At 33.1% G+C, this 21,941-nt stretch overlaps 1 protein-coding gene across 1 annotated transcript; it reads left to right on the top strand.

The window, feature by feature from the left end:
* The first annotated feature begins 1,567 nt into the window (after positions 1 to 1,567).
* On the top strand, positions 1,568 to 14,980 carry LOC127739376 (uncharacterized). Its single transcript, XM_052251075.1, has 6 exons — positions 1,568 to 1,633; positions 3,394 to 3,465; positions 6,073 to 6,224; positions 7,735 to 8,223; positions 11,164 to 11,266; positions 14,610 to 14,980. Exons 4-6 carry the CDS (start codon positions 7,752 to 7,754, stop codon positions 14,713 to 14,715), a joined length of 681 nt encoding a protein of 226 aa, XP_052107035.1. The 5' UTR covers positions 1,568 to 1,633; positions 3,394 to 3,465; positions 6,073 to 6,224; positions 7,735 to 7,751; the 3' UTR covers positions 14,716 to 14,980.
* Positions 14,981 to 21,941: the final 6,961 nt, after the last annotated feature.

Here is a 21,941-nt window from a genome sequence, read left to right as displayed (position 1 = left end):
TGTTTCATAAAAAAGAATGGCCAAAGTGAAGATGCTTGGTTACTTGATTGACAACATATCTGTTACGTTCAAAGAAAGTCTTTTTCAACAAAAAGTTTTTTGCTATGACATTGTAATTTTGCTTTCGACCTATGAGTTTGCCCATCCCTGTGTTAACGTCTGACTCGCAAAGTCCAAACAACGTCGCACAACTCCATTTATGGAATTAAGTAAATAGAAGTGACGACAGAATCTCATTAAACACTATATAAAAAACTACAGATTGAAGAAAACGAGCACCCCAAAAAACAGGATGACTTTTTTATCTAAAACATGCTTGGCATTTTCAGCTGCACTAATGACATCTGCGTTTCCTTTATAAAAAAAAACGTGTAGTAGGAAAGTTGTACTCAGCAAATTTGTAAGTTCTCAAAAACATTCATACTTTTTTGGGGAAACGATTGTAGACAACTTTTATTTGTTATTAATTAAGAATTTTGTAATAATTGCTTAAGGTAAAAAGAAGTAAAAAAATATTATTCAATTTCACTAACTGAAGAAGATCGAATATATCCTCAAGATCTTTAAATTTGTTATCATCGAAATCTGATCAAAAATGCCTCTAAAGAAGAAATATTTACAACTCGCTTTCATCCAGTTTATCAATCTTAACAGATTATTAATGATCAGTAAGTAAACTGAAACATATTCTTTTATATAATATAAAAAAAAGTAGTTTACTTACAATTTGTATCCAAATTGCATGCTCCGACGAATGAAATCATAGTTAAATGCTATTGCTCTTTTAATTGTTAAATAAGGTTTGGTATTTTGAGCGCTCATTTACCCCTATTTTTGACATTTTTGCCTATTATGTCCGTTTATTAAGTTCATATTTTGTTGTCAATATAATGGAATTTTATGCGACTGTCATACAATTGAGAGATTTAGATAGCTGTAAAACGAGGTTTAATTTACCATTTTCTACATAAGAAAATGCCTGTACCAAGTCAGGTTCATGACAGTTGTTTGATGTGTTTGAGCTTTTGATTTTGCCATTTGATAAGGGAGTTTCCGTTTTGAATTTTCTTCAGAGTTCAGTATTTTTGTTATTTTACTTTTTGATTGCATTCCATTAGTTTTTAATAAGTAGACGAGTGTTCAAATGCAAGGTAGACAATGAATAGGAGATACCTAGGTTATAATTATTAATTGAGAAGGATAGAAAATGCATTTGCCATACGATACTAAATACCGTTGTGTCGTTGCCAATTTTACGTTTGTTGCCTTTTATATAATAATATATTGACCTTTATCACTTTTTTGTATTTTCAAGCGTTACCGATGAGTCTTTTGATTACAGAAAACGCGTCTAGCACACATAACTGTAATCTATGATGACTTTATAGTAAACAACAAAGCGAAAGATGCACGTCAAATTAGAATAGAAAAACAATCTGTCAATGTAGTTTGTTTGATTATCTGTTAACTACTGTTGCTCATATTTAACATGTTTAACTAGATAATTATTCACATTTCCATAGTGTAAAATATATGAAACATCAACATTGTTTTGTTTCAGGTATTTGTACAGCAATCAAATAACTACAATAGAGCTAGGATCATTTCAAGACCTTCCAGCGCTTAACTTTTTGTATGTATACATTTTGACAATATTTCATCAAGAGGTAAATGAAAACTGAATCTAAAAAAAGCAGTGTCAAACTTGGTTCACTATTATCAATGATAACGATACATGGAGTTCTGCCATCCTGAAACGTAACGACTATTTCCCCAGATGGTTAGCCTAGCTATGTAACATGTATTAATAAGCGAGATGCCAAACCAAATTTCGAATCTCAAACCGTAGAAACAAACATAAGACACATGCTACTAAATTTGAGATTTTTCATAGCATGCATAGATCGTCGACAAAACCACTAAACCATACTAAAAACAAAACATGACATAGCATATAAACATATCACAGACACGGGTTTTGTACGCCAGACGCGCGTTTTGTCTAAATGAAACACGTTTGACACTCGAATTAAAAATGTTTAAAAGGGCCTAATAATGTACGACGTTGAAGTACACTGACGACCAGATTTTCCGAAAGGGATGCAAATAAAGCTAAGGTAATATACATGTATTACTTATGTAGAAATTAATTAGTTTTTCAAAAAAATTAAAGGTTTTGTAAACAGTCAATTTATAATTATGACCATATCAACAATAGTGCATGTCAACACAGAACTGCTGGGTACTAAGCTGATGATACAATAGGAGGGAAACCTTCATCAGAAGTGTCATCGACCAAGTGGTAGAAAAAAAACTTAACTAGTCTTAGATGCATGATTTTTTGTATTAGTTGTTATTGGCTTTGAACTAGCTGTCAGTAATTGCGAGTACTCTCAGATCTTAAAATGTCCTGTACCAAGTCAGGAATATGGCAGTTCTTATCAAAGAGTTTGTTTCTATGTTTGTTGGCGTTTGTTTTTGTTGCATTTCGGTGTTCCTGTGGTTCCTTTGTTTTCCTCTTATAATTGATGTGTTTCCCTCGATTTTGGTTTGTAACCCGGATTTGTTTTCTATAAATTGACTTATGACTTTTGAACACCGGTAAACTACTGTTGCCTTTATTTATGATAACAAGTGCATACCAATCGACTATTATACTTTTTGCCGTTTTTTTATATGTTATTGAACATATATTTTACAAAACAATATATCAGTGTGACTTTTTTTAATATTAGTTTCTACTAATGCCTAACAGTAATGCTGTTTATTGACTGGTGTAATGGTCACACCAATATTCTTATATGATATTTATCAATTTTGACAAATCTTTATCTTTCAATAATAATTAAGACAGAACTGCATTCTATTTGAAGCTTGGCCTACGTAAAACGCGGATTTTACTGTCGCAAATGAGTTTTAAACATATATTTGCGACAGTAAAACAAAGTTTTATGTAGGCCAAGCTTCAAATATAATACTGTTATTTCCAGTATAATGTCATTCCGTTTCAGTCATTAATTCGGTGTATAATTTCATAAAACAAAAATCCCGCAAAATAATGTTATCGTCTTTGGCAACTGAACAAGGTGACGTCACATGTATGCTTCTGGCGTCCAATGTAAATAAAGGCAACAGTAGTATACCGCTGTTGAAAAGTCATAAACTCAGGGCTTCTTGAATGTCTCGAAATGTAATAAAATTTTTTCCTAAGGTTAATATTGAAGAAATAACATGTCAATACAGAACAGAAAATCAAAATATCATTTTCTCTTACCTACAGACAGGTAGATAAAGAATTGTACGCTTGCTGAACCATTTATACAAAATGATTGCATTAGAATGAACCATTTATTTGGTGTAGAATACAATTAACATTACCATGTTTTGTTTCAGAGATTTGAGCAGTAATCAAATAACTACAATACAGGAAGGAACATTTCAAAACCTACCAGCTCTTAACACCCTGTATGTATACTAGTTGCAATATTTGATGTAGAAGCACGTCAGATTTTTTTGTGTGTGTTGTGTTGCTGCTGCCATAAACATCACATCTAACATTAATTATGTTACCCGAAGGATTATATCTCTTAAGTGATTTTTTAGTCCTCGAGTCCAATCTAATTTAGATAAATGTTTCACATCACAGAACAAAGACATTTCGATTTTTGTTCATACCATTATGATGAACCAGTTTAACAAAGAAATCATTGGTATCTGTTAACAGAGATTAAAGTACATTAAACAATTTAGAATTAATAGTTCAAATTTATAGATGATTAAATCTGAATGATTGCCAGGGTAAAGATAACAAATGCATACCAATCGACTATTATTGGCGTCGGTATTGCATGCTTTAGATTAAATCATATAGAGTCCGAGTCAGGAAAAATAAGAACCTGTCCATGTTTTTTTCCATTTGCTTTTTATTGCAGTAGATTTATTGTAGAATCGAATTGTTGGTGCTCGACCGACCTTTTTTTTTCATAAAAGGTCACCTGACACATGAATACAACCGACTACATGTAAAAACAATTGAACATTATACAGATTGCATAATTACAATCATATCCTATAAAATAATCGATATATCCGTGTCTGTTCTGACTAATAAAGAATATCGAACCTTACATAAATCATCGTTTGTCACATTCTAAGATTCCAGTTCAATATTACACATTTACGTTAATATCCATTTGTTACAAAGCTTCTGGTTTTAATTTGGTCTGGACGAATTGCTAAACAAAATTTCATAGTTGTCAGTTGCATTATATTTGATACCTGATTGTATATTTGTCTTATAAAACATAGTTATATTACTTCAAATTGCTAAAAAACATCTTTTTCAAGATTTTTAACATGCATTTTAACAGAAGTTATTGTAAAACTACTTGCTGTAGGTGCGGTGTGAATCAGATGTGGATATTAAAAAATCCAATGATCTGTTACATATACCGTAAACAATAAAAACAACACTTAATAAAATGCATGCGTACGAATCGTTTTTCTGTGTTTACTTTCATCAAAACGCTCAAAACCGAATATTCGAAAGCCAATAATGTATAAGAACCGATATAATCTGAATCTCACTCCCCTTGCAATAATATTTAAATATCTAAATACTCTTCCCATTACAAATATATTCCAGATCCAAAACTAAAATGACACGGGTTATGTTCTTCTCATATATTTTATGACGGTATAATACTAAACCCCTAACAGGAGGGATTGTGCCTGATATTTATATGATGAAGACATAATCTTTCAATCAGTTTAATTGAGGTCTGGAGCTGGCATGTCAGTAACTGCTAGTAGTCTGTTGTTATTTATGTATTATTGTCATTTTGTTTCCTATTCTGACATCGGACTCGGACTTCTCTTAAACTGAGTTTTACTGTGCGAACTGTTGTACGTTTGTTTTTTCTACATTGGCTAGAGGTATAGGGGGAGGGTTGAGATCTCAAAAAACATGTTTAACCCCGCCGCATTTTTGCGCCTGTCCCAAGTCAGGAGCCTCTGGCCTTTGTTAGTCTTGTATCATTTTTAATTTTAGTTTCTTGTGTATAATTTGGAGTTTAGTATGACGTCCATAATCACTGAACTAGTATACATATTTGTTTAGGGGCCAGCTGTAGGACGCCTCCGGTTGCGGGAGTTTCTCGCTGCATTGAAGACCCATTGGTGGCCTTCGGCTGTTGTCTGCTCTATGGTCGGGTTGTTGTCTCTTTGACACATTCCCCATTTCCATTCTCAATTTTAAGTTAAATGAATTGGTCCTGCTTTGTTTCATAAAAAAGAATGGCCAAAGTGAAGATGCTTGGTTAGTTGATTGACAACATATCTGTTACGTTCAAAGAAAGTCTTTTTCAACAAAAAGTTTTGTGCAATGACATTGGAATTTTGCTTTCGACCTATGAGTTTGCCCATCCCTGTGTTAACGTCTGACTCGCAAAGTCCAAACAACGTCGCACAACTCCATTTATGGAATTAATTAAATAGAAGTGACGACAGAATCTCATTAAACACTATATAAAAAACTACAGATTGAAGAAAACGAGCACCCCAAAAAACAGGATGAATTTTTTATCTAAAACATGCTTGGCATTTTCAGCTGCACTAATGACATCCGCGTTGCCTTTATAAAGAAAAAAAACGTGTAGTAGGAAAGTTGTACTCAGCAAATTTGTAAGTTCTCAAAAACATTCATACTTTTTTGGGGAAACGATTGTAGACAATTTTTATTTGTTATAAATTAAGAATTTTGTAATAATTGCTTAAGGTAAAAAGAAGTAAAAAAATGTTATTCAATTTCACTAACTGAAGAAGATCGAATATATCCTCAAGATCTTTAAATTTTTTATCATCGAAATCTGATCAAAAATGCCTCTAAAGAAGAAATATTTACAACTCGCTTTCATCCAGTTTATCAATCTTAACAGATTATTAATGATTAGTAAGTATACTGAAACATATTCTTTTATATAATTTAAAAAAAGGAGTTTACTTACATTTTGTATCCAAATTGCATGCTCCGACGAATCAAATAAGATTTAATTTTAATGTTTGCCTCAACAGAATATTAGCCAACAACCCACTGGATTGCTGTGACTGTGATTTGGAGAATCTCAAGCTGTATTTACTCAACAATACACACTTGTTGGGTGCATCTGCGACATGTCATGGCACAACAACCTTTGTATATGATATTAACTTCACCGACTGTGCAGGTAATATTATCCAATTAAAGATAAACAATGAAGAAGCAATGTAAAATTCATAACAAAATGATTTTATTTTCAATATCTGCACCTTATTGAACATTATTCTATTTTATTAAGAAGGTACAAGACAAATATGCACATGTGTAATCATGAAAATTTATAGACAATTTGGAGCAAGAATTCTAAATCATATCTCGAAAAGGAAATTTGAGAGCATTGAGGTATAGAGCTGTTATTTCTTTATAAATGGTGTTTCAAACGTTTGATTGAGTTTTGGATTAATTTCAACCGTGGATTTATAAAATATTTATAAGCATACAGTAATAATTGTTTATGTAATGGCTAGTAAAAACTTTAATTCTATAGAAACGTAAAAAAATTTCATCGTTTAAAAAATTGTTTATCGTGTTATATATTTAATTTTGGGTTAACAGGCATATGAACATTTTCAAAAATTTTCCGATTGATCAATCACATAAACACGAAACAGGTGAGGTTGTTATCGTGAATTGCGTCAATTTAATAAATAACATACTAGTAATTGAAAATGTAATTTATGTATAATTCTTGTAGATTTTGCTATTTTATTTGTCCACTTACTTTACAGAAGTTATTTAAAAATTATTATAGAAAAAAAATTATATACTCACCCTTTTTAATCTGCAAAAGTGTATCTATTTAGTATTTTATATTTGTTTTTATCAATAAAAAATCAATGAGATTTGACAGCAATTCAAAATTTAATTAACAAGGTCTTTGATGAGATGATTGATAGCAATTTCACTGTGATATATAAATATGGTCATCCCTTACTTCTCCTGTCCTCTAGTAAAATTCTTGCGTAATTTGGAAATGCATTATTACACTGCCACATCCGATCTGAGTTGAGACATCATATCTGACGGACAATGTAGGTTGATTACTATGCGCTCTGCATGGTAGTTAACCTTGTAGCAACCATATGAGAAGTAAGCCTGTTATATTTTACCCTTTCCTACACACATACATTTTCCAGTTGCAGTTCAAATGTCCCACACTCCATCCCGTTCGACCTTCTTTGCAGAACCATGCCAATCATGTTGATTGCTCATTTGTTCTGTATTGTTTGCCACTGAATGGAATCAATCAACAATCTATTAATAGTAGATCGTTTTTGTAACAGTCTGCATTCACTTTAGGGGGACAATAAGCAAGTTTTTAGTAACCATTTCTATGATCTATTGTACGCGTTAACATAATTTTGCGTTTAGTTTCATTTTCATGCCATGCTAAGATATTTTATTGTTGTACTTCACCTAAACTTTCAAGATGGTGCACAAGGTTACATCTCACTTCAAGGGCATTATCATAGGTCTAAGCGGAATTATTTTTGTCAACCTAATAATACTGTGATGAGATAATCTTTTAATGTTGTAACCCAAATATAAGATAATGTACTAAACTATCTCTTAAGAGAGTCTCTTTTCTTAAGATAGGATTACTTTTAATTAAGTTATTTGTATAATGAAATTTCTAGACTCAACGGAATCTACAATGCCACAATCCACAAAGATAACAACTGGAGGAGAAACAGAAAGCACAACAGACAAACTAACAACAGAAATCATAACAAGTGAGTTAACAACAGAAGGTACACCAGCGGTACAAACAGCAGAAAACACCACATATATGTTAACAACTGAAATCATAACAGGAGAGTTAACAACAGAAGGTACAACAGCGGTACAAACAGCAGAAAGCACAACGTTTGTATCGACAAAAGAGATCATGACAGTGGCATCAACAAAAGAGAGCATAACAGTGACATCAACAAAAGAGATCACTACAGTGGTACCAACGAGAGAAAGCACGACAGTCGCATCAACGAAAGAGAGCACCACCGTTGAATCAAAGAAAGAGAGCACAACAGTGGCATCAACGAAAGAGATCAATATAGTGGTATCAACGAAAAAGAGCACACCAGTAGCATCAACAAAAGAGAACACAACTGACACAATAGCTACTCGTAAGTATATCAATTTTATCTTAACCATATAGAATAGGTTTAGTTGTAGCAACAATTTGCATTAGGCATTATTTTGATGATACCCTCAGGGACTTAGAGTTCTCCAGCAGTCGTACGCCCGATATTAGTAAATCTATAGATTCTGTCAGTCCGAATTATGAAAAAAATATAAAATGATAGACATATGATATTTATAAATGGATCACTGAAAACAGGTCTCCCCAAAAAAGTAAAAATCGAGGAATGAATCGCAAATCTAAAACTTAAAAGCCAAATGATGAAGAAGCAAACCCCCAAAAAAACATTGTAATTTTTCAACGTCAGTGCATTGCAACGTAATAAATGAAGAGACGGAGTATACTGAAGGAGATACAACACCCAAAGAGAGCCTCACTAAATCATGGCAAAACGAAAAACGACGAAAATACAAAAAGCATTCTACAAAACACTTCATAAATTACTAAAGACTTACAAACATGAAACCCACGAAAACCAAGAGTGGTCTGTTTTTAAAGGTATTACATTTCATTAACCCGGTATCTTATATAGCTTACTATACGGTTTTTTTTTTTTTTTTTTATTTATTTTTTTAAACACGTGTTTACCTGAAGTTGTTTACAATCTTGTCCTTGTGGTGTTATGTGGGTAATTGTCTCTTCCGCATTCACACCACATCTCATTTTGTTCATATTTATGGTGTATAATTATATATTTCTGTCTTTATCGGTTTGTTTGCATTATGCAGACATTGATGAATTGGTAAAATCCTATACAAGATTTTATTACGCTCGCACTAAATAGATGGGGTTTTTTTTGGTTTGTTTTTTTTTTTTTTTTTTTTGTACATAATTAAGTGAAATCCTTCAAATCTATCCCTTCTTCAAAAAAGACTAAGGTTCTTAGTATACTGGCCTTTGCATAGCAGGACACAATTTCTTCCTGTACCATTCTTGATCATTCTGTGTAACATTTCCTTTGAAATACTGCCGTCCATATTAGAGTGTATTGCGGTATGATTTCTTTATTCGAAAGTCAAGTGATTTAAACATGAATACAGCAACTTTGAAAATGCATTTGTACACTGTTATTTAGTTTTGTTTGACGTATGAACTGGTGTGCATTATTCCCAAATGGATTTTTTTAACTGATTGGTAACATTCAATGCATCTTAGTTATTTACCTGATTAAGAATTCATTGGTGCTAAAAACAAGTTTATCTGTTCGAGTGCCTCTACCATTCGGAAACTCCCCAATGGTTGTCTACGTTATATTTATGTTTTCCCCTTTTTTTATTAAAATGTGTGTTTATCCAAGATCTTTGATAGCCATCTTCAAAATAGTCGCTTTTTTTCGTAAGCCTTGGTTGATTTAGAGCTTGATATACTCTACATATTCTAACTTGTCTATTGATATTGACCATATGTTTACCTTTTGATATTTGTTTGGTTTCTGTGGGTCTTTGGGTTTCTGCCTCATTGAACTATATCGTATCTTTTTAATTCACAATTTTTTATATATTATTATAAGAAAACACGCAACTGTTTAAAATAGTCGAACTGTATTGTAAAATAGTATCCCATTTGTCGAGTTATTAATTTATCGCCTTAGTATTTGTATTATCGATGTTTCTTAAAACGATGTGACGTTTCTCTTTTCACTATCGCGCGTTAAGAGATTCGCTTACATGTGCAACTTCAATCATTGATGACACCATTGCACCCGCAATCTATTATATGTTTGTTTTGTGTTTTTTAGTTTAGTTTGGCTTTATAACATTTGGTCTTGAGCACATCCATAAGGAAGGTTGTGTGTTGTGCCTACTGACAAAAAAAATCATACGGTTATCATGTAGACGCATAAATTTCATGTGGTTTTCTCGTACTTTGTGTATCTTTACCTTGATTTGTATCCCCCTGACCATTTTGTGAGATTTGACCATCGGTAAGCTAATATTGCCTCTTATCTATAACTTTACGACAACTTAGATATTATAATTGTTTTAAAAAAGTAAGAAGTGCATTTGATGTATAAGTTTAAGAAATGGTGACTAAAATGAAACACCAAAAGCAGAGTAGCGATCATTCTGAAAATAGAACTTCATAGACAAGGCTAAGAATAAAGTGGTGTGAAAACGGTTATGACGAAAAAAAAAAACAGACGTCAAAACCAGTGATCGTTTACATCTTCATCTGTTCATCGATACTGACACAAATGGACAATTTCAAACTAGAATTTAGGACAAACGTGATTATGTCAACTTTCTAATTGTTAAATTTCCATTTGTCAGCAGTTCCAGACCGTATGTTCCCTCGTGTGGCGTTGGCATATCTCAACTGATACGCTATGCTCGTGTATGTTCATGCTTTACGGACTTCAATAGCAGGGGTATTCTTCGAATACAAATATTGCTTCAACTGTGTGATGAGGGAGGAAGAATGACTGAAATCGACACTACATAAGTGTTACGGTCATCACACGAAATGATGTCACTTACTTACGACACGATTAATGTTTGTATTAACTCACTAGATACTTATATGTGCAGTCTTAGACATTTTGATACCAACGTCGCAAAATAAGTGACAGACAATTGTCTAATACTATTGGCAAAAGAAGCTTAACACATTCAAATCGTTCTGATTTGCAAGATAAATTCAAATTGAAATAATAAATATAATGCTACCTTTGGCGAGGTGAATACGCATTTTTTCTTAGTTTGAAAAACTGATATTCATTGACCAGCGGTCGAAGTTGATGTTAGGTTATCAAATTTTATTTGAACCACATATTTAATGAAACAAAAGTTAGTTATTTTAATCAATATTCCGAGGATAAGATATTAAGTGAAAATCAAACACAAACATTATCCTTGAATCACACCATGTACATTATTGATAATTCAGAAAATTTTTTTATTAATGATCATACTCTGTTTTACAGTTTACAATACTAATGATCCAATAATAGTCGGAAGTGTTGGAGCTTTTATTGCAATTATGTCTCTCGTTGGAGCAGTGTTTGCTACCTGTCTGATCTTAAACAGGTACCTATAAACAACTTAATTATCATCAATGAACATAAACTGTTCTATCAAACCAAAATTATTAAATACACACGTGTAAACTGTAAAGATTTACTAAATAGAGGGTAAGTGTTTCTAGTGGTGTTAAAACGGTGAAAGATTTTTTTGACGAAATTACAATTTGGTTGACCATTATGGGATACATATTTCACTTGTCGTAACTAGAATCCTGTCCTATTTTTCCGCGAGTTCAACATTACCGATTGCAAATTAGATCACAGTATTTTCACTTACTCACGCAACACGACGTGCCAAACATGTAGAACAAAAACTGCATATCCTTCAAGATCATCTGATTTTAATATGGGTTTTTATAAGGTTTGTGTTGTTCGAGCCTTAGTTTTCTGTTCACTCTAATTTTTGTTTGTAATTAAATCGTTTTTAATTTTAACTTTGCTGTTGTCTATTTTAAGGGACTTATAAAAAAGAGGCGAAAGATACATACGGGACTTTCAAAGTCAGAAGTGAAAAATAAAATGACAACGCCATGGCTAAAAAAGAAAAAAAAACAACAGGCAGTACACAAAGCACAACATAGAAAACTAAAGACTGGGCAACACGACCCCCACCAAAAACGTGGGGTGGTCTAAGGTGCTCCGGAAGAAGGATCCTGCTCCACATAAAGAACCTGTCGTGTTGCTCATGTTAGTACGTCAAGTTCAGTAAAAGGGGGGCAGGATTGTAGTTACGACAATTGAAACATATCCACTATCATCTGTGAAACGGAATTTCCATAACAGTCAACCAACTCGTGGTGGAGTCCGTAAAACTTACAAAAGGATGATTTTAACTTCACCACTAGAAATTCTTGGTTTAATAGCTTCTGCGTGACAGCAACCCTCTATCAAGGAAATCATGATAGAAAATTCAAGCCCTGAATATCGTATCAATTGGGAGATATATACTCCGTATGCAGGCACTGATGGAATGTTGCTACTTAAAAATTTACAGTTCACAAATGGGAAGCTGAAATCATCTCTTTTGTCGTGAAGTTTTGTTTCAACCAGCCCTCATCGTCAACTTTAAGATGTAAGTCAAAATATCAAGCAGACATAAATTTATATGTTGTATCCTTTATCTCACGTTCGATGGGAAAGATGCGTTCAACATATTCACCATATTTTGAGTTATTTAGTGAGAGAACATCATATTTATAGCGGTAGTAAAGTTAAACTATACTGCAAACTTCTTTTCTTTCTTCGTAAGAATTTCCTATATATAGTCAGCCTCATATGAATAAAGGAACAATTCGGCTAGAAGAAGAGCACAGCTGGTGCCCATGAGAATGCGATTGTTTGTTGAAAAATATGTCCTCCAAACGTAACAAATATGTTGTCATTCAAAAAATCAAGCATCTTGATAATGTTTGTTTCCGAGAATTCTTTCGGTGAGTGAATTTTTTACAAAGTACGATTCATCCCTCCCTAAGACAAGAAACTTGTATCTTTTGGTCATTTTTTTTATGGAACAAAGCAGGACTAATCCTTTTAATTTGTCTTTTAGTTTTGAATAGGGAATACTTGTGTAAAATGTAGAAAAGTCAAATGTTTCAATACATTTGCAAGATAAAAGAGACTAATATTGTATGTACTCTTAAAGAATTTTTTAGTATCCACATCTTATTCACACCACCTCTAGAATAGGTAGTTTCACAATAACTTTGAAACCCGGCTTTAATTGCTGATAAAATTGATGTTAATATTGTAGAAAGAGGTTTCGTTGAGCACTTTGAACACCCAGCAATATAACGTTGTTTGAAAGGACACGTTTTTAGTTTGGGCATCCAATATAGTGATGGAAGATCCAGTTCTTCATCTTTGGTTGAAATTCTGAAGGAACATAGAACAGACCTATAATATTCAGGATTTCCTCCTTGATAGGTGTCGTGGGGGTATCTGTTGACTTTCCATGTGAATTGTCAAACCTAATTCATTTATCAAACAGTTATGTGATTTACACACAAAAACGATGTTGTTTGGGCTTTATCTGCGGGGACAACAACACATTTATCATGGAGTAAGGACATGTGTTTTGCAACATTGAGATCTTTCAAGACTGATGTAGCATGGGTATTCATAGACCCATTCAGTTTTTTTTTTAACTCTGATTTGTATCAACGACCTCACAGTCTTAATCCATTCGGAAAGAGTATCTACGTCCTCTTTCTTCCGTTTAACCCATTGCCTGGCATCTATCCGTATTGTGAAGTTGTGTTTCAAATTGATTGATTTATGCTCACGACATTTCGGGCCTTTGGATAACTCATTTCGCAGAGAAGCGTTATTGACAATGTTTACGTCATCAGTAATAACATGGCCGGCTGGATTGTACATGAATTGGGAACTAGCAATCAGGAGGTTTATATTTGAATGAATATGATGAATATATGATGACGAATATTATATTAGAAAAACAAGACTGACGGAGACAGTACTAGTACTGTTGGTTGTTTATATTTTGAATCAACATTGACTTTTTTATTTCAAAGATCATTTAACTATAAATGCCTTTTTGGTTAATACTTTTCACTATAATAACAAAATGTATTCTGTGTCAAGTTACTGTGTCATCTGACCATATATATTTCCGCCAATTTGGTTGTTCAGTGAAATAATAGTATCTTACATGTTGATACATGTAAACAAAGTTTATGTGTATCCATAGATTTTTTTGTCACAAGCAAACGTATTCCCTTGTCGATACCAAGGTCTATTTGATGGAACTTACCTTTATTGAATTTATCAAATACTTGTTTTTGTATCTATAAACAAATTAGAATAGGAACAAAATTGAGAATTGAAACGGGGAATGTGTCAAAGAGACAACAACCCGACTAAAGAGCAGACGATAGACCAAGGCCACCAATGGGTCTTCAACCCAGCGAGAAAATCCCGCACACAGAGGCGGGCTTCAGCTGGCCCTAAACAAAAATGTGTACTAGTTCTGTGAAAATAGACGTCACACTAAATTTCGAAACATATAAATGAACCAAAATATAAAAAACATACAAGACTAACAAAGGCCAGATGCTCCTGACTTGGGACTGGTTCAAAATGCGGAAAAAGGGTGGGGGGGGGGGTGGGGGGGGTATTATTAAATGTTTGTATCAGATGGTGTTTTAATGGGTCTTTACTGATTTTATTTTAAATTTTGTTTCGTTTCAAGTTTTCATAAATCAAATGCCCTTTTTCCCTAAGAATTAAACACACTCACACATAACAAAAAAAATAAAAGCAAACGCGGGTTCCTTGATGTTCAACCCGTTATACAGTAGTTATTATAGTGTTTGTCTATTCAATTGCAGATTGAATTTGAAGAAAGAAACAAGGAAAGAATTATCTGACAGTTTTGATAGGAGGCGATTTCCAGCTATGCCACTACGACATGGGGGGCATATCAGTTGGTATTAAAATAGCGTCCTTGATTATGCCATACTGACACAGCATCCATGTCTACATGTTACCAACACCTAGTAGATATGTTATGGCATTGGCAAATTGTCTGTATTTTTTAAGTATTTGCTGATAAACCATGCTAAACGTTTATCACATTGATGGATAAATTATCACTTGTAAATAGGTAAAAAAAACATAAATTACGAGTTTGACATTGACACACTGGTTATGGATATCAGTATTGTGTTATTTTATATCCTTGAATTGTCAATAACCATTGTTTTCCCTGCATTTAACCGCATTGTGGCACTAATCATGTCATAATTACACAGCTAATATAACAAATTATTTAACATTATCTTAGATTCCTAGATATGTAACTATATTTTAAAGTGTAGAATAAATAAGGGCTTGGATGTTATAAATATTAGAAATTTTTCCCACCATAAGTATGTATAGAAAACAATATCTTATTACTTCAAAGGTACAACCTTACCCGCCTTGTCCTAGTCTAACCAATTGAATCCAAGATTTTTAATCAGAACAGGGTGTAAATGATCTTTACCCTGAAGGATGAAAATAAACTTTTGATTTTGTTTATTGTCCCTATATAAATATGGTTCTGCTCGCCAAAGTATTGGAATGAACCACCAAAAGTGTTGTTAGTTCGAAAAAATATATTCCGCAGTCGAGGTTGCTGGTAGATGCAGATGTCTTTACAAAAGAACCTGGTGTTTAACATATTTAAAGCAATAATTCTTGTACACTTACGTCGTTCAAGAACGAGGAGAATTTAGGAAAACCACAATACTGCCTTTTTTTTGCCTTTGGAATTGCTCAACAATATCTAAACTTCGTAAATTTTTTCTACACTCTACGACGGGTGCCACATGAGGAGCAGGATCTGTTGACTCTGCCGGAGCACCCGAGATCATCCCAAATAAATACACCAAATCCGTATTAATAGCTGCATTTGTTGTTGGTAGATAATTTTGAACACACATTTGTATTAAATGTGTAATCTTTTTGGTCTAATATTTGAATTTATAAGCAACAGAATAGTTCATCTTAAAGCCTTATGAACATACAGGTAATACCCTGTCTAACTTCATGTTCAGATATATGTTTGATGTCCTCTCTACCAAACACACACGTTTTCATTTATCCCATGGTTGTATGGTGTTTTGTTTTATATTTTTGGTTGACTGAAACGACACATCAGTTTCTCAACTCACGAGCTGTATGTTCCGTAGTCTTAAATCATATAAAAAAAAAATCCGCTTTATTTGTAAAGGTACTGGTTGTATATTATAAACTCATTATAGATAACAGGATTAATATTTTGTATTTGCGACAGACCCGCGTTTCGTCTACAAAAGACTCATCAGTGACACTCAAATAAAAAAAGTTAAAAAGTATTCCATTCCTTATCGTGTCAATTTCATCGAGTTTGGATTCGCATGACCGATGATTTCATAGTAATTGACGGTTACCCTGTCAACTGCTCTATTAAGGGTTTATTTTATTTCCTTAGGTTTTGTTTTGTTTTATCATAGTTCGTATATTTACTGGAAATGGATTTGTATGATATTGCCGATGTATTCATGCAATAAACTGTTCCTCTAAAAATGAACAAACTCCAAGATTTCTTTAGACCAAAAAGGACAGGTTAAAACGTCTTTCTTTTGCTTCCTCTATAACTGTGTTTCAAATAAGAGAGTGGTAATCTTTATTTACATAATGCACTTTAAATTTTTTATTTATTCTAAATTTTATTCAGAATTTTTATAAATATAATAGTGAGTGAAAAGAACAGAAATCGTATGTAATGCTCAATCGCACATTATATTTAGCCTTCAAACAACTTTATTATGACGAAACCATTAATATTATCAACCACAGGTTAATATCCGGACCAACTGTTTCGTTTGGTATATTGCATAACTATAATATGGAAATATTAAGTCTTTAACAAAACATGCAGTTTTTTTTTATGTTTATCATAAATATGTGAAGTCTTTCCAATTCAATGATCCACGTCATGTAATCACTTTTTTACTTACAATCTTGCCCTGCAAGTGATCACGTGGACGAATATGATTCGGACTAATGACGAAAGTATTCAAAAATATGAATTAACTCTGACAATTGCAAAGGGTCAAGTTCTGAAAGGCAACTATAATTCCATATGTAAAGCTAATAATAACAGAGAATACATGATTATCAACATTATAATCCGCTATTGCTATACTCTGAATTATTCCGTGTGACATTTTAATTAAAAGTTTAAGGGAAATTAAAACATTTATTATTTTTTGTCATACACGTAGAACATATATTTACATCTATCTATCAATGAAAGTTACATAAAATATAATCACAGAAGTTGAAAGAAAGTGTATTTTTAATATCAATTATACGTTTTGTTCTTATACTGTATGTAAACAGTAAAACGTTTGAACTGTATTGTCTTGGTTTAAAAATAAACATGATAAAGACATATTTTAAAGTATTTGTAGTATTAAAATAATAGTAATTAGATAAAAACTTAAAATCTGTGACAATTGTGTGTATGCTTTTGCTTAGGCTTTGCTTATGTTTTGTTTTAAGCTAATGTTTTTTATTGTATACAAAATAATACAACAATTATATTCGCAAAAATGTTTGTTCTCTATTTAAGTTTGTATGACTATTTCTCTATACATGTATCAATTATTTTCAAATATATCTGACCTTTTGGTCATTTAGCTGCTAATTTATTATGGTATTAAAAATATCTTCAACAAAGGCAACAGTAGTATACCGCTGTTCAAAAGTCATAAATCGATATAACTTAAACAAATTCGGGTCACAAACCAAAACCGAGGTAAACACACCAACTATAAGAGGAAAACAACAGAACAACAGAAACACTGAACTGCTACAAAAACAAACGCCAACATACATAGAAACAGACTTTTTGATAACAACTGCCGTATTCCTGACTTGGTACAGGACATTTTAAGAAAAAAATGGCGGTTTGAACCTGGTTGTATGGCTAGCCAAACCTACCACTTATATCGCAATGTTAAAATATCACCAGGCTTTTAATTTTGTCCACAAGTAGCACATTATGTCTACAAAAGATTAATCAGTGCCGCTCAAAAAAAATGGTTAAAGATCAAATCAAGTACGAGGATTAGGGACCAGAAGTTTCGAAAGGTTTTGCCAAATACAGTTTAGGCAATCTATTCCAGGGGTAGAACATCTTTAGTATTTCGAACAAAACAAACATCCTTAACTCTAAAAACTTTTGTTTTCAGCGTTTCAGAAAAGAACTTCAAACGCACCAATTCATCAAAACTTTTAAATTGTTTATCATTGGTTCGATACTGCGGCTAGAAGACTGTTAGTCACAGACGGCAATATCAGCTCAGTAGTCAAAACTTTGGTATCAACATGATTTAGGATATACTTTTCCCTAAAGTTTTCGGTTATGAATTTAAAAATTATCAAGGAACTTCAGAAACGTCAGGCACAGATGACTGCTTAATTTGGCGATTGCTTTCAAGTCTCTTTTTTATTCTTTCTGTTGATTGAGAGCGGATGCACCAAATTAATAAAGTTTTTTCTTGTAAACAACGTCATACTGTATGTACTGTCTTAAACGGACATTCTCTTCAAATGCCATTTTTCTCATGTCCGTCCCCCCCCCCCCCCCCCCCTCTCCCCCAAAAAAAACCAACGTATCTATTAAATATATGAAGAGGAAGGCGTTCGGAAAACAGTATAAATAATACACACTCATAATTAAAGTGCAATTAATGCCACAAGGTAACGCCTTTGTTTTGTTGAGCCAAAGAGAGGGTAATGTATTTATAAAAAGATAACGATTTCTTCAAAAAGGTCTCCAGACCTCAATTAAGTGATACCAACATTCTGTCGGAAAAAAAAGTCTAAAACTAAACTGTCTTTCATAGTCTTGGATTACATCTTTGATGCCTTATCTACAGTTTATCCGAAAAACGAAATTTGCAAGCTGCTTCTGCACCAGCGACCCTAAAACTATGTAGACAAAACGGCTTGAAAGTAAAAGATCCCCGGACTTCGAAGTTAGTACAAATCACAATCTGCTATAAAACCAGGTTGAATCCACCATTTGATACATAAGAAAATGCCTGTGCCAAGTCAGGAATATGACAGTTGTTATCCATTCGTTTGAAGTGTTTGATGTGTTTGAGCTTTTGATTTTGCCATTTGATTAGGGACTTTCCTTTTTGAATTTTCCTCGGAGTTCAGTATTTTTGTGATTTTTCTTTTTGTCATTACTCTGTTTCAAATAACTATTCTTTACAGGACATAATTTATTCCCGGTTTTAGAATAAGTTCTCTATCACTATATTTTTATAAATGTTACTTTTACTTTTAGCCTCATTGAATTTTGTATGTGTTGAGATTAATCAATTCCAAGAAAGCACAAATATTATGCTTGTTAAAATGAGCATCCTCAAAATAAAATGTATCGAACATCTGCGGAATATGAAAATAAGAAGATTTGATATAATTTTCAATGAGACAACCCGCCCTCTAACACCTTAAGACCAAATGACGTAGATATAGAGCAACTATTTATAGAATATTGGTATTTTTGTTTTTAATACTGACTTTATCAGCAGGAATATCAAGCGAGCCCGCTCAAAAAATAAAATACCATTATGCTTTTTATCGGCAATTTGTTTTCGCAATTTTTTTGTTTTTTTTTTTGTTGAGAATATGAATATAAAACTAATTTTACGCGTTCAATTCATTGATAAATTGACACGGATGCACATGAACTAGTGAGTGAAGTTACTGCACTGATATGTGATGTCATTGCCTAATACTTTCGAGTATCACTCCAGTTCATAATCTTAACAAACAATAGGCAGTAAGATCAAAGGAAAAATGTACAAATTGCCCTTAAATTTCGGAATATGGACTTCACAAAAATGATAACCCAAACCGTAGTGTAAGCTATGATGCCCCGACATGACTAGTTTAAAAACAGTTCAAGTTGGAGAGCAATTGGCGTAATTTACGAACAAAAAAAAAAACAAAAACAAAAATTGATAGACAGCAATCAACGAAAAACACTGGATTACAGGCTCCTGATTTGGGACACACATACAAAGCATGTCTGGAGATATTTTCCCTATAAAATGCCCCACAACTCTTTGCAAAATGTTTTCCCTAAATCAGTTCATAACTTTTAACTTGAGAATCGACAGAAACAGTGACCCCATGAACTTCTTTTTTTTTAAATTAGAAATGTCTTTCCTTAGTTTAGCGTAAAATTCAACCTGTGTTTTAACAGCTTGCATAACGTTCTCAGCGAAGCCTACTAATCATGAATATCCGACTCCTCGTTTTAAGACATCGAGTCCTATCGCTTTGGCGAGGTCGTATTTAATGAATGAAACCCTCTTTTGTCGAGAAACGACAGTGCGATACACACGACACCTATAATTGACAAAATGACGAGACGAGATACTTTCACTCTGATGAGGAAAATTATATTAATTTTATTTTCCTAACCCATCTGCAATATATTTTATTTCTTTTATAATATATTTTAACATTAAAGAAATAATCATGAACTTTACTACCGATATTCATTAACGTGTAGTTTGAGTATATGTAGATATGTAAGAAAGTAATTAGTTAGAAGTAAGAAGATGTGGTATGAGTGCCAATGAGACAACTCTCCATTCAAGTCACAAGGTGTAAAAAGTAAACAATTATAGGTCAAAGTACGGCCTTCAACACGGAGCATTGGCTCACACAGAACAGCAAGCTATAAAGGGCCCCAAAATGACTAGCGTAAAAAAGAATTCAAACAGGAAAACCAACGGTCTAATCTATATAAAAAGCGAAAAACGAGAAACACTTAAGAACCACATCAACAAACGACAACCACTGATAAACAAGTTCCTGACTTAGGACAGATGCAAGTTAGAAAAAAATGGAAGGTCAAATCTTCTTATCAGCTTATATTAAAAGATCAAAAACTTGATTTGATAGGCTAACCCTGCCGTTTGTTACGAAATTGCGATATTTCCATTTGCTATTTGTACATTTAGAAATAATTGATAATGAGGGTTGGTTGAGAACACAACCTTTGGATAAAATAGATGATTTCAAGACCCAATTATGAACTTTCCATTTACATTTATATGTAGCAACATTCCAGCAGCACCTGCATATGGTTGATTGATTAATTGATTTATTGTTAGGTCTTAACGCCACTTTTAGCACTATTGTGCTATTTTGTGGTGGTCGGTTTGTCGGTTATTGTTAGAGAAATGCCCGTAGTGAACCACCGACCTTTGGTAAGAAACTGACAATCCTAGTCAATCAGGATTGGAGTCAAGTGCACCTGCCACGTTCAGTATTCAAACTCACAACTTCAGTGTTGATAGGCTTGTGATACAGTAAATCATCTACTAAGACCACTCGGCCGCCACCTGCATTTGGAGAATACATCTCTCAGTTGATACGATATTCCAGACTTCCAGGCGTTTCCTATCATTATTTCATTGATAGAGAATTGATGCTTACAAGACAGCTATTGTACCAAGAGTTCCAAGTAGTGAAGTTGAAATCAAGCTTTTGAAAATTTTACGGACGCCATCACAATTTGATTTACCGTTATGAAATATATGTTTAACAGATGACGACTGATGTGTTCCAATTGTTGTAACCACAATCCCGTTCTCTTTTCCTCGTATGTGACCTACCGAATTAGACTTATCACAGGATTTGTACTAACTTGAGCAACATGGCAGGCTCCACATGTTGAACAGAATCTGCTTGGCCTTTCGGGATACTTGAGTTCAATCCCGTTTTTTGTTGGGTTCTTGTTGACCAGTCTTGAGTTTTATATGTTGTGTTTTGTGTACAGTTTCTGTCTTTTCGCCCTTTTTCTTTTTTTGCGATAACATTGTCAGTTTGTTTCCGACTTATGAGTTTGAAAGTCCTTTTAGTATATTTTGTCTCTCTTTTGTAATTTCAATGTCATTTATGGCCTTCAACGGACTACTTTCCCTCGTGCCAGCCAATGTATATATAAAAAAGAAGATGTGGTATGAAGACTTTTTTCAATGATATTCAAAACACGAACATGTGCTACCTGACAATATTCTTTTTTATTAAATGTAATTCAATTAGCAACTTTCAAAAGCTCCTAATCTCCATATCACTACACTGTACGTCTAAACATGTCT

This window comes from Mytilus californianus, unplaced genomic scaffold, assembly GCF_021869535.1.
Source record: "Mytilus californianus isolate M0D057914Y unplaced genomic scaffold, xbMytCali1.0.p SCAF_4, whole genome shotgun sequence".
Lineage (NCBI taxonomy): Eukaryota > Metazoa > Mollusca > Bivalvia > Mytilida > Mytilidae > Mytilus > Mytilus californianus.
This window is presented reverse-complemented; position numbering and strand designations above follow the sequence as displayed.

What these genes read in the sequence shown, in the direction of transcription:
- LOC127739376 (XM_052251075.1), top strand. Translation starts at nt 7,752, where the DNA reads ATGCCACAATCCACAAAGATAACAACTGGAGGAGAAACAGAAAGCACA. An exon ending in AACTGACACAATAGCTACTC is followed by an intron (nt 8,224 to 11,163) that starts GTAAGTATATCA and finishes TCTGTTTTACAG; the next exon opens with TTTACAATACTAATGATCCA. An exon ending in ACCTGTCTGATCTTAAACAG is followed by an intron (nt 11,267 to 14,609) that starts GTACCTATAAAC and finishes ATTCAATTGCAG; the next exon opens with ATTGAATTTGAAGAAAGAAA.